This window comes from Gobio gobio, assembly GCF_949357685.1.
Source record: "Gobio gobio genome assembly, chromosome: 1".
NCBI classification, from domain to species: domain Eukaryota; kingdom Metazoa; phylum Chordata; class Actinopteri; order Cypriniformes; family Gobionidae; genus Gobio; species Gobio gobio.
Genome location: NC_137097.1, coordinates 32,157,018 through 32,170,100, shown reverse-complemented (window position 1 = coordinate 32,170,100; position 13,083 = coordinate 32,157,018). Strand labels below are relative to the sequence as shown.

Below are 13,083 nucleotides of genomic sequence, written 5' to 3'. Positions count from 1 at the left end.
GCCCCAAAGTCACATTTAGATGCACATTGTTTCAGTTCAGCAACATACTGGGACACAGTTTCATGGGGCTTTTGAACACAACGCTGAAATCGGAAACGCTCAGCTATTATCAACGGCTTTGGTTCAAAATGTGCCTTCAGAATATTCACAACTTCTTCAAACGTTTTATCCTTTGGCTTCGCAGGCTGAACCAGATTCCGTAGTAATCCATATGTGGACGCTCCCACAGCACTAAGCAAAGTCGCTACTTGCTTCGCATCATCCACATCATTTGCAATCATGAACAATTCCGCTCGTTCAATATATGCAGACCAGGACTCATTTTCCGGTTTATACTCATCCAATCTTCCGATTTGCGCCATGTCTTCTCATACTTTATCCTCGTCGCCAATTTATGTTATATATTCACGAGGCCAGCCACCAAATTGCTATCAAACATACTTTACTGGTGTTCAGATCACATATTGATTACATCACATTCCACACGTGCAAACCACATCACGTGACTTAAATACCCTCTTTCCGGGCATCCCAACCAATGACTGCACATCATACATATATACACATTATCCCAAATACACCACAATATTAAAATAAGTGAATATGACTTTCGCAAGTCTCGCGAAACGTTGGAGAGGCTGCTTCGCGAGAGGTTGCTACGCATCACCCGCTTATAATTAGCGCGCGTTTAGTCGGAAGATGTGTGTGAGCTACGGGAGGCAGATTGCCCGTGGCCTCAAGTTCAGTCTATGTTTTCACTCCAAGATGTCAAAAATAATAGTTTCATAATGCGATGCATGTTGTGTGCACCAAAACGAACTGACATCTCTCAGCATACAAGAATTCCACCCTGAAAAGAACATGTAGCGGTAAGTGTCACGATGCCTATATTTGAACACTATTAACGGTCATTTTGGTAACTATGGGAAATTTTCCCTTATTATAATACTATTTCACACACTGTCCGAGTGTTTTCCACATATGCGCTCTTGTGCAAGCAATGAATCGTTTGAATCCTCCAAACAACACACGTCCACGAACAAACGTTCTCATCTTCACATTTACATATCCTTTTCTTCACAAAACGAAACAAATTGAATAGCCTAATGTGACGTCTTGCATTTATACACAAATCCGGACAGACACCTGTCTGAAGTGTAGAAAATACATACAAATAAAAACGGTATTGTATTTTATTCCTACCTAAAGAATAGCCTATATACTTATACAAATATAAGAACAAAGTATGTTTTAAGAAGAGCTCTAGTTAGCCCAGCACACCATTAATTTACACTGTTTAACCATTAATCACACACACACACACACACACACACACACACACACACACACACACACACACACACACACACACACACACACACACACACACACACACACACACACACACACATATATATATATACATATATATATAAGGTTCATTAGCTTACATTAGTTAACATGAACTAATAATGAACTGCACTTATAAAGCACTTATTTATCTTTATGTAAATTTAAACATTTACTAATGCATTATTCAAATATTGTTAACATTAGTCAATGCACTGTGAACTAACATGAATAAACCATGAACAGCTGGATTTTTATGAACTAACGTTGACAAAGATTAACTAATGCTGAACAGAGGTGTTGTTCATGGTTAGTTCATGTTAACTAATACATTAACTAATGTTAACTAATACAACCTTATTGTAAAGTGTTACAGAGAGGTGTGTGAAAGCTCTCCAAGTAGCCTGAAATTCAGGGTTTTCGCTTATCAATCAGATCGAAAGTAACTAGTAACTAACTACTTGAGTAGTTTTCTCATCGATTACTTTTTTACTCTTACTCAAGTAAATATTACGATTGTTACTTTTACTTTTACTTGAGTAAATATTTCAGTAAGTACTTGTACTTTTACTTGAGTACAGATTTTGGCTACTCTACCCACCTCTGTTTGTGTATTGCTATTGGTGTCAATACAGCAGATTCACAAGGTTATAGTATATAAACAAATTATTATTTGCCAAACAAGAACATAAAACTCAAAAGCACAACATCAGATTCTAGACTTCTGATGATTTAGTCATCAACTAGGAGCTGACAACACCTGATATCACTTTATCTTTGCTTTCTCAGCCATAATTATTGTGTTTCACACACACACAGTTACAGCCGCCAAAGAAAAGCTAACACAAATACGGGGACCAAGAGTCCATCTAAAGCAAACGCTTCCCACCACAATGGTGACTGAAATGAAACATAAACATTAACATCTAAACCTCTGTTAATTCTCAGTAAGAGCTTCTGTAGACGTCTGACAGAAATAGTCAAAGTGTGTCTTATGTCTGTGATTAAGGGCAGCTCCAGTGTCTCAGTGGGAAACACTGTCTCCTCACAGCAAGAAGATCCTGGATTGAATCCCACGATTCTCTCACGATCCAAAGATGTGTGAATTACAGATGCTAAGTTGTCTAAAGTGTCTAAAGGTGTGAGCTAAGTTTCTTTTATTTTCATGATTTCTGGACAAACACACACTGTCTGTGAGTTGCTTTGCAATTACAAATGGAAAATATGTCCACAATTTGAACTAGTTTTTAACCTTTGGAGGTTCCATGAACGTCTATATCGGACGTGCAGAACACGTCAAAAACAGACGTAATTAAAACTTTCATTCTGGCTCCTCAGTGGACGTCTTTTCAACGTACGCCTCTAGGGGCAAAGACATTGAAAAGACGTTTTTTGGACATAACTTTGCTCAGTGGATATATAAATAATCTCTTTGCCCTCAGTCAAAACGATTTGACAGACAACAAATTATAGATTCATGACACCAAAGATCGCCCATTAGATCCACACAAGACAAACCACTACATGACATCAGAGCCAGTGGCAAACGTCAGATGGACTAGCCGAGAAAAGGCTGCTCTCGCCGGGGTGAGTGCCCGGTGATCGCCTGGATCTCACAACTCCAAAAACGCAAGATTTTTTTTTTTTTTAAATAGGCACTCTCTTTATAAATAAACCACAGATTTGAGCTTTAAACAACTAAATTCTCACATGAAAAAGTCTTAAAACTGCATTTTTTGACACAATAGTAGTATTTTTAAATTCAATGTCACTTTACCACGTGACAGCAGCAAGCAGGCTCCTGATTGGTTAACGTGGCGCGAATTGATGCCAAAGTGAAAATTTTTCAACTCAGGCGTCAGGCGTGAATTCGCGCAAGACTTTCAATTCGCGCCAAATCCGCGCAAACTGGAAGTGCGAATGAGACGGAATCGCATCCATCACGCCGCGCAAAACACGTCTATCGTGCCGCAGGACTTCCAGACGAGCGTCAGCGCACCTTTCCATTGACTTTACATTGAAATTACTCGCTCCTGCCGCTCTATTCGCGTTTGGTGTGAATGCAGCATTAGGGTAAACAGAACAGAACATAATGTATTACAGATATCATTGATGTCGATATTTAAATGTACAAATTAATTTGGGAATTTAGTCTGATTCAAGTGGAATCAGAATACCAAATCCTGACTGGACAAGAGGAGGAGCTGGAGATGGAAGGTGCTTATATATGTATGCTGTGATAGATGTCGTATTCCTATAGGTAGACATGATCAGCTGACAGACAGATGATGTGAGCTTGACTAACGAGACCTGCCGGAACTGACACTAAGCTTGATTTCTGTTCCCACAGTTGAGGAAATTGATATACAGGCATTTAAAAATGCAGATTGGATTACCATTAAGTCAAAGGATAATAATCTGGTCCAGGGAGAGTGGGATCTCCTCAATATAAAAGAACATAATTCTACCACTCGTGATTTGTCTGAGTCGCATGAAATGGATCAACTGATATATCAGGTACAGTACATAAATTGAATGTAATCCAATATTTATAGAAATAAAATTACAATTAGTTCATGAGTTTATAAAATTATGTGCCAAAATTAAATTAAATTGTAAAATTTTTAAACTGTAAAAAGGCAGGGGTATCAAATATATTACAAATTAATAATAATCTAATAATACAATTATTATTTTGTTTTTATATCAAAGTGTGGAATTGTACTATATTGTACTATAATTGTACAATACATTATTAGTGGTGCTTGCCTGTAAAGAAGGTGTGCTATGACTTTTATAAGCAATCGGGTGTATGATGTTCATTCCAGGGGCGAAAAAGTAGCCGAAAAAATTGCAACCAACTTTGAAGACTCATAACTCCGATTTCATAGAAACGTGTGGGTTTCCACACTTGAAGAGGCTGACAGGCTCTGTCAGAACATAATGGGGTGTGAGTTTTACCCCTGGGGTGCAGGAGCTGCCCAAATTTTCCCCATAGACTTATAATGGGGAGGGACGGCCCATTAGGCATGTCGCGATTGGTTGATACAATCGACTACGTCGACGCTGATAATTAGTCCACGTCTGTATTTTTAGTCGACTGGATAAGTTGGGTATGATAGGAAATTGTATTAGTACCGGTACTTTAAAAATGACAGCACTCTAATAAGAGCAGTATTTCTTATTTTGCGTCGATGTGTGACAGCAGGAGTGAGGACGTGTGTGTGAGCTCTGCTTCCACCGTTAACTAAACAATGGAAGCAGAACAGTCAATATATACACACAGCTCATGAAAAAGAAAGCAACAGAAAAGAGCGGTGGGGCCGGAGCGTGCTCGCGCGCGCTGCCGGACTCTGACCTGAAGTGCACACAGCTGAGCACACGCCTTTCACTCAGACAGATTGCGATGCCAGTTTCGCAGATTATTGGGTTTGAATGGTTAAAAATATGTTTTAGGGTTTTTTAAAAACAAACCTAAAACAATGATAGTAAATTACTTTTACAGTTTTTGCCATGGTATCGATTCTGTATTTTACATTTTGTCAAGGGCTTGTTTACATTAATAATTTTTTATAGTACACTACTGAAGGCCAAAGTTGCAAGTTAAATAAATTTTTTTTTAGTAAAATTGTTGAAAATTATTGCGATAAATTAGTTGATAGATTACCATATTTTCAGGACTATAAGTCGTCCGGAGTATAAGTCGCATCAGTCAAAAAAATGCATCATGAAGATGAAAAAAAACATAAGTCGCACTGGACTATAAGTCGCATTATACTGGACTATAACGCCAGCTTCACACAGCACGCGCAAGTGTTGGCAGGGCAGAAGCAGTGTGGAGAGCGGGAGCATTCACACTGGCAGCGTTTGTATCGCGCAGCTGAGCCTCTCCCGTCAGAGCATTGTTCACCCATCTGTGAACTCGTTCCTCCAGGTCGGGCCATCTTGCTTTCAGTCCGCGATTTACTTTCTTTGTTTTCTTCAATACAGTTAAAGTAACCTCTGCTTTTCGCCAGTCCCTCACAAGTTTCTCACTCACTCCAAACTTTCTTTCTGCAGCTCGATTTTATTTTACTACCTGCAGTTTGTAATCTGCAGAATAAGATTTTCTTTTTGGGGGCATTTTGTTCAGTCTTTCTCAGTTGTCTTTAATTTAATATTTCAGTTAAATGTTTTTCCGTTTTCAGTTGTTTTCAGTTAATTTTTTTCAGGGGTATGCTACATCAGACCATGGACTCAGTCTAAAATAGTCTAACAATGTCAAAGTCCCAGTGCAACTGATTTTATTTTAGTGCTATGATGTTGTGATTGACAGTGTCATTTTAAAGGAAAACCTTTGAAGTTTCATAAATCACTGCTAAAAGTGATAAACTTGTAAGTATATGTTGTCTAAGCTGTAATACCTCATAAAGGAAAACGTTATTTGAAAACATAAATAAAATTGGTTTCTTGATGTTAGTAGATTCTCACCAGCAATCCTTCTTGCCAGAGATCTAATATTCAGAATTTTGTTGTTTAAATACCAGTGAAGAAAAAGCTTTAGACACACCCGCACAAACATCAAGAATCAGCATATTAATATCAATAATGGTAACATGCTTCATGCTGGGAGTCACCATAGTATAACACTCATGAAGCATGTCACCAGTGTTGAGATTAGCTGTAAATTAGCACAATTATTGTTGATCATAGCCCATCTAAAGCAAGCACTGATTAGCATAGTGATGACTTAATAAATGGTGACTCTTTCCTTCAGTGATTTGCTTGTTATCATCAGGTGTCTTCACTAACAGTCAATCATCATTCAATTTCCAAGAGTGTGCACTTACTTATAATTTATAGAGAGTAATTAAATGTGTATTTGGCGTGCTGTCCAGAGGGAGGGCTTCGAACTCGGAATTAGGCCCGAACCCAGAGTACCCCCCGGATATGTAAGTGGTTTTAGAGTTAAAAGGTGTGGCGAAGGGGTGGTGGAAGGATTGCTGATAACTGTCAACAAACAGAGGTAGAACTGCTGAATGTATATATCTCTATTGTTGATTAGCTGAGTGCTCTCCTCCTGTGTCAATTATCTGAACGTGCTTCTCCCGAACTTTGTTCATAAAACTTAATTTCACGAGTTTGCACTTACATATAATTTATAGAGAGTAATTCAATGTGTATTTGGCGTGCTGTCCGGGGGGAGGGCTTCGAGCTCGGAATTAGGCCCGAACACAGAGTACCCCCCAAAAGCTAAAGAGCATAGGACAGCCGCCTGCTAAATACCCCGCCAAGAAGTGCCAAGCTTGGCGGCTGGCATTAGAGAGGGGGCCTGGTTGTTTTAACAGGAGGGCCCGTGAGCGGTTTGTGTCGCCAGTGGGCGGCCCCTGTTAGTTCACGAATCACACGGTTCATGATGGGAGCAGGGTGTGGTCTTGTCCGTGGGAGACCGCCTGGAAGAAAAAATGGGAAAAAGAAATATGAGATTTTGATTTAGAGATTTTGTGGGACTTACCCCTTCCTTGCTGCATGGATACTTTCCACTTTCTTGCTGCAATGAATCGATCCACTTCCTTACTAAGTGGAAACTTTCCACTAGTGGAACCTATCAATCTAGAGGGTTTTATCCGCTTCCTTACTGTGTGGAAAACTGTCAACTTCTCGCTGCGCAAGTTTTTTAAACCGCTTTCTTGCTGTGGGAAAAAACCATCCGTTTCCTTGCTGTGTTTAACAACTTCTATTTCTTGCTGTGTGAAAACGATCCACTTCCTTGCTGGAATCTTCGACTTTCTCGCTGTGTCGAAACTTATTCACTTGAGGAGACTATTCACCATCTTACACAGCAAAATCCCCAGTGTTAAATTAACACTCCTAAGTGTACATATGTGTCCACACTACAGGGTGTTAAAAGTAACACTTAAGAAGTGTTAAAGTTAATGAGATAATTAAGTGATTAATTAAGTGATGATTGACCATTAGTGATGAGAAACACAAGAACTACAACTGACTTCAGCCACAGCTTTAGATGAAATCAACTGAAGATAAAAGAAGACATGAAATCTCTGAAGATCTCAGCAGAGGAGGATTAAACAACTCCACAAACAGCATTAACAGCTTCACACATTACTAACCAGACTGACTTTATTTCTGTCAGACGTCTACAGAAGCTCTTATTGAGAATTACTTTTTTGTTTATTTAGTGTTGAAACTTTTGTAATGTCACCATCATGGTGATCAGTGTTTTCTTTAGTTGGGCAGTTTGATGACATTTGAATGTTAGTGTTTCTCTGGCTGCTGTAACTGAGTTTGCAATGGCAAGAAAAGCAAGAGTAAACACAATCAGATGCTCTCGGCTGCTCAGTGATAAGAATATGATCATTGTATAGTGATTCAAATCACTGATTAACTTTGATTTTACTGTGATTCCAGGAAAGATCCAGATCGGTTTTAATCAATAAAGCTGAATATGTTTTAAAGCAGATTCTAATTGATTCAGATTCACTAATCACTTCTAACTCCTGCGAGAGTAACTCACACACAGACATCAAGAATCAGCCTATGAATCTCAACAATGGTGACATGCTTCATGCCTCAATGCATTCTGGGAGCCATGGATGAGTTTTGCATGATGCATCCAGAATGCATTGCGGCATGAAACTTGTCACCATTGTTGAGATTCATAGGCTGATTCTTGATGTCTGTGTGTGAGAAAGTCTCGCAGGAGGTTGAAATGCTTATTGTGTGATTTTTTATTAAACCGTAAAACAAGATTTATGTACATGTTTTAAACATTGATCGGTTTATCTGATGAAAACACTGTTGGATCTCCTGCTGTAGAGTCACAAGGCTACTATAATCCATGACTCTCAGGAGATCAGCAAATAAGGCACTATATGATGATAACAACTATCACCAACAACAAGCCAACATCATCTGTCATCAACTTGTCATCATCAAGTTTCTCTTGCTGTTCTCACTGTAACAAACAGTTACAGAAGCCAGAGAGAAAAAATAATGAAAAGTCAAGGGTCAAGAGTCCAACTAAAGTAAACACTGATCACCATAATGGTGGCGTCAAACAAAACTATTATTTTCAATAAATCATCAACATCTAAACCTCAGTAAGAGCTTCTGTAGACGTCTGACAGAAATAAAGTCAGTCTGGTTAGTAATGTGTGAAGCTGGTAATGCTGTTTGTGGAGTTGTTTAATCCTCCTCTGCTGAGATCTTCAGAGATTTAATGTCTTCTTTTATCTTCAGTTGATTTAATCTAAAGCTGTGGCTGAAGTCAGTTGTAGTTCTTGTGTTTCTCATCACTAATGGTCAATCATCACTTAATTATCTCATTAACTTTAACACTTCTTAAGTGTTACTTTTAACACTCTGTAGTGTGGACACATATGTACACTGAGTAGTGTTAATTTAACACTGGGGATTTTGCTGTGTACTGTGTGTGCTACTATCCAGTATCTTACTGCGTGGGCAACTATCTCGTATCTTACTGCGTGGACAACTATCCACCATCGTACTGCATGGGCAACTATCCGCCATCTTACCGCATGGGCAACTATCCGCCATCTTACTGCGTGGGCAACTATCCACTATCCTGCGGTGTGGACGGCTATCCACTGTCTTACTGCGTGGGCGACTATCCACTGTCTTACTGCGTGGACGACTATCCACTGATTTACTGCTTGGAACTATCTGCTTTTCTTGGAGCTCTGAACTTTCCGCTTCCTCACTGCGTAGAAACTTTCCACTTCCTCGCTGCGTGGAAACTTTCCACTTTCTTGCTGCTTGGAAAAATGATCTGCTTTCTCACTGCGTAGAAAACTATACACTTCTCACTGCATGAAAAAACTATCCACTTTCTCACTGCATGAAAAAACTATCCACTTTCTCACTGCATGGAAAATTGTCCACTTCTCGCTGTGTACGTTTTTTAAACCGCTTTCTTGCTGTGGGAAAAAAAACTATCAGTTTCCTTGCTGTGTTTAACAACTTCTATTTCTTGCTGTGTGAAAACGATCCACTTCCTTGCTGGAATCTTCAACTTTCTCGCGGTGTCGAAACATATTCACTTGAGGAGACTATTCACCATCTTACTGTGTGTGCTACTATCCAGTATCTTACTGCGTGGACAACTATCCAGTATCTTACTGCATGGACAACTATCCACTATCTTACTGCGTGGGCAACTATCCGCCATCTTACTGCGTGGGCAACTATCCACTATCTTGCAGTGTGGACAACTATCCACTTTCTTACTGCGTGGGCGACTATCCACTGTCTTACTGCGTGGACGACTATCCACTGATTTACTGCTTGGAACTATCTGCTTTTCTTGTTGCTCTGAACTTTCCACTTCCTCGCTGCGTGGAAACTTTCCACTTCCCCGCTGCGTGGAAACTTTCCACTTCCTCGCTGCGTGGAACTTTCCACTTCTTCGCTTCGGGAGGGGGAGGGGAGGGGTTAATCGGAGGGTTTGGAGGGCTTGATGATGTGGTACTAGTTGGTCCTGTTATATAGCTTTGAGAAAGCATCTGAGGACCATCTCCCGAGAGCTTGGATCTGCTGTTGCAAGAGGCCTTTTTTAGCTGCTGAAGTTAACTCCCCGATTCGGAAAGGGTAGCTTGAGATGTCTTTTACACTTATACACTTTTTCGTGTATTTCACAAAACATGAATGAATTTGCTTGATTTAAATCTGACAGATCCGATTCTCTGAGGCGCAAACTAACATTGCGCCGCCCATCGCGCAGTATAGATCATTTAATACACATTCACTCACACATATTTGAAAATCAGAATATCAGATAATTCATGACATAGTTAGCAATTTTGTGAATATTTTCAATAAAAAAGAAAAAACTAAATTAACCCGACACAGCTGAGCTGTCATACAGCGCTATTGTGGCAGCTTTGTGTCATGTGAGAAGCACGACGCGTCGCCATGGAACAATAAGGCGATGCGTTCTAAAATATTTTGAGGCCTGACAGCAGATAATTAGTAAATTCGGCATCCGGGTGATGAGCTAGTTCAAAGTCCATGTGTGAAATATTTAAATACACTGGACATTAAATGCGGGCACGGGCGCAGCCACGGAAAATACAAATGTGCATAAACTGGCATCGCTCTTTGGTACATTTAACAGAATTAAAATGTTTGCAGGGCTGCCAGCTTTCTTCGAAGGAGGAGACTCTCCTTTTGAATCCCTGATTTGCGCTGGTGGTTGCTGCACTTAGCACGTAATTGGTGGATCTAGTGGTGTTTCCCAGACGGCAACATTGTGTCGGCCCAGATCTGGCCCACATCTGGCACTTGTGGCATACTGATCTGGCCCACATGCTGCGTGGAATGACGGCCCGTGGGTGGCCCACTCCTGTTTGCCAGATCTGAGCCACAAGCAGACCAGAGCAATGCCACATGTCAGCCAAGAGCAAAGAAATAAACCGGAACTGGACCTAATCTGAGCCACAAAATCTGTGTATATTAGATATGGAGTCAGCTCAGCCTTAATAAACCTGTTAACAAGCAGAATCACTGAAGAGAGAAGAGAACAGTAAAAGAGATGAGCAGAAAGAGAACTACAAATGACTTCAGCCACAGCCTTACCCAATGAGCAAAGTTATGTCCAAAAGACGTCTTTTCAATGTCTTTGACGTACGCCTTTGCTCAGTGGGTAGATGAAATCAACTGAAGATAAAAGAAGACATTAAATATCTGAAGATCTCAGCAGAGGAGGATTAAACAACTCCACAAACAGCTTTACCAGCTTCCCGCATTACTAACCAGACTGACTTTATTTCTGTCAGACGACTACAGAAGCTCTTATTGAGAATTAACAGAAGTTTAACTCTAATGTGTTTCATCTGAACAGTGATCAGTGTTTCCATTAGTTGGGCTCTTTACTCTTATTAAGTGTCTTCCTCTTTTGGCTTCTGCGATTGTGTGTTGGTAAAACACATTTGAAATAGCAAAGGAAGTTAAAGAGAAGTGACATCCGGTGATTATGATTACCAGGTAATGGTTTTATAATGACATTTTATATATGTGACCCTGTCTGTGAAAACCCGGCTAAAGTCATTTTTTTTGTCATTCACTGTTTTATGCATATAATAATCCTACATAATGTAAAGAACATTCTGTGAAAATATAACCTTGATATCTTTAATAATGACTGAGTAAGACCATGTCAAAAATTAGCTGAATTTCGGCCTAAGAAAATCATGATTTTGAGAAATTCCTATTTTAAAATTGAGCTTATTTTTAAAATTGTAAAAATGTGTAACCATTATTATTATGACTATGTGCCATATACCACATTAAAGCTAAGATTCTCCCATTTTCAGTGATATAGGACACATTTATGGGAAAATTCTTAGAGTTTTGTAAAACAAGTCTATTTATTATGATGTGCATGTCCAAAAAGCGTGAAACATTGAAACGAATGGGGGTACCACAAGAGCGTGATTCACCAAAGCTGAAGCATAGCCTATATTTAAGATTATGGAAAAAAATGCCCTTTATAAAAATATCACAAATATGCATATAAATATGCATATTTGTGATATCTTTATAAAGGGGATTTTTATAGGTAAAAGCTGATTGAACACTGGTGAGAATATCGCTTCAGAATAGATTATACAGGGAGTGCAGAATTATTAGGCACGTTGATTTTCTGATCATATTTTTTTTCCAGGCACATTTGACCAATTCCAAACCACAGTAATCCTAATAACTACTATTGATTTAGTATTTAATAATGTATAAGTGATATATAATTGTTCATGAAGGCTGGAAATGAAAAACACCTTATATTCAGGTGTGCAGAATTATTAGGCATGTTTTCTTTTACAGATAAATTGAGCCAAAAAAGAGATTTAACTCAGACTGAAAAGTCAAAAAGTATTAAATGCCCATGAGAAGGATGCAATACTAATGCAATACTAGACATTGCAGTTAAGGCGTGACCATTGGACAGTGAAATGCTCGTTGGGTCAGCAGGATCTGACAAAAACAGGTGGTGAAGAAAAGACACCTGTTAACTGCAAAAGAATGAAGAATTAAGGTGAAGAATTAAGGGTGAAACCATCAGGAACCCTTTAGTCTCCAGCGCCACCATTTTCCAGAGCTGCAACCTACCTGGAGTCTCCAGAAGTGCAAGGTGTCAGGATCTCAGAGACTTCAGTTAGGTAAAGAATCCTAAAAAATGACCCCCACTAGATAAGAATCACAAGCTGAAGTGTTGTAAAATACATGAAGAAGGTTTTTTTTATAGGCTTTATGGACAGATAGGTTGAGAGTGACTCTTGAAGGACCAGCACCACATCCTCTAGTACCACTGTTTGAAGAATTCATCTTCCAGAATCTGGCAGTACGTTTTGGGAGTTCATTTTTAGTCCATCTCTGCAAAACGGACTTCAGGATGGACTAAAATGAACTCCCAAAACGTACTGCCAGATTCTGGAAGATGAATTCTTCAAACAGTGGTACTAGAGGATGTGGTGCTGGTCCTTCAAGAGTCATTCTCAACCTATAAAACCTATAAAGCCTATAAAAAAGCAGGCTTCATGTATTTTACAACACTTCAGCTTATGATTCTTATTTAGTGGGGGTCATTTTTTAGGATTCTTTACCTAACTGAAGTCTCTGAGATCCTGACACCTTGCACTTCTGGAGACTCCAGGTAGGTTGCAGCTCTGGAAAATGGTGGCGCTGGAGACTAAAGGGTTCCTGATGGTTTCACCCTTA

At 39.4% G+C, this 13,083-nt stretch overlaps 1 protein-coding gene across 4 annotated transcripts in view; it reads left to right on the top strand.

Moving 5' to 3' along the window:
- Nucleotides 1-13,083, top strand: part of LOC307125994 (5-hydroxytryptamine receptor 3A-like) — a 133,047-nt gene that overhangs the window by 99,248 nt on the left and 20,716 nt on the right. For all 4 annotated transcript variants that reach the window (XM_079816308.1, XM_079816307.1, XM_079816309.1 and 1 more), the window contains one exon: nt 3,701-3,867. In XM_079816308.1, the coding sequence (XP_079672434.1) occupies nt 3,701-3,867 (167 nt within the window). The remainder of the gene's footprint in view (nt 1-3,700; nt 3,868-13,083) is intronic.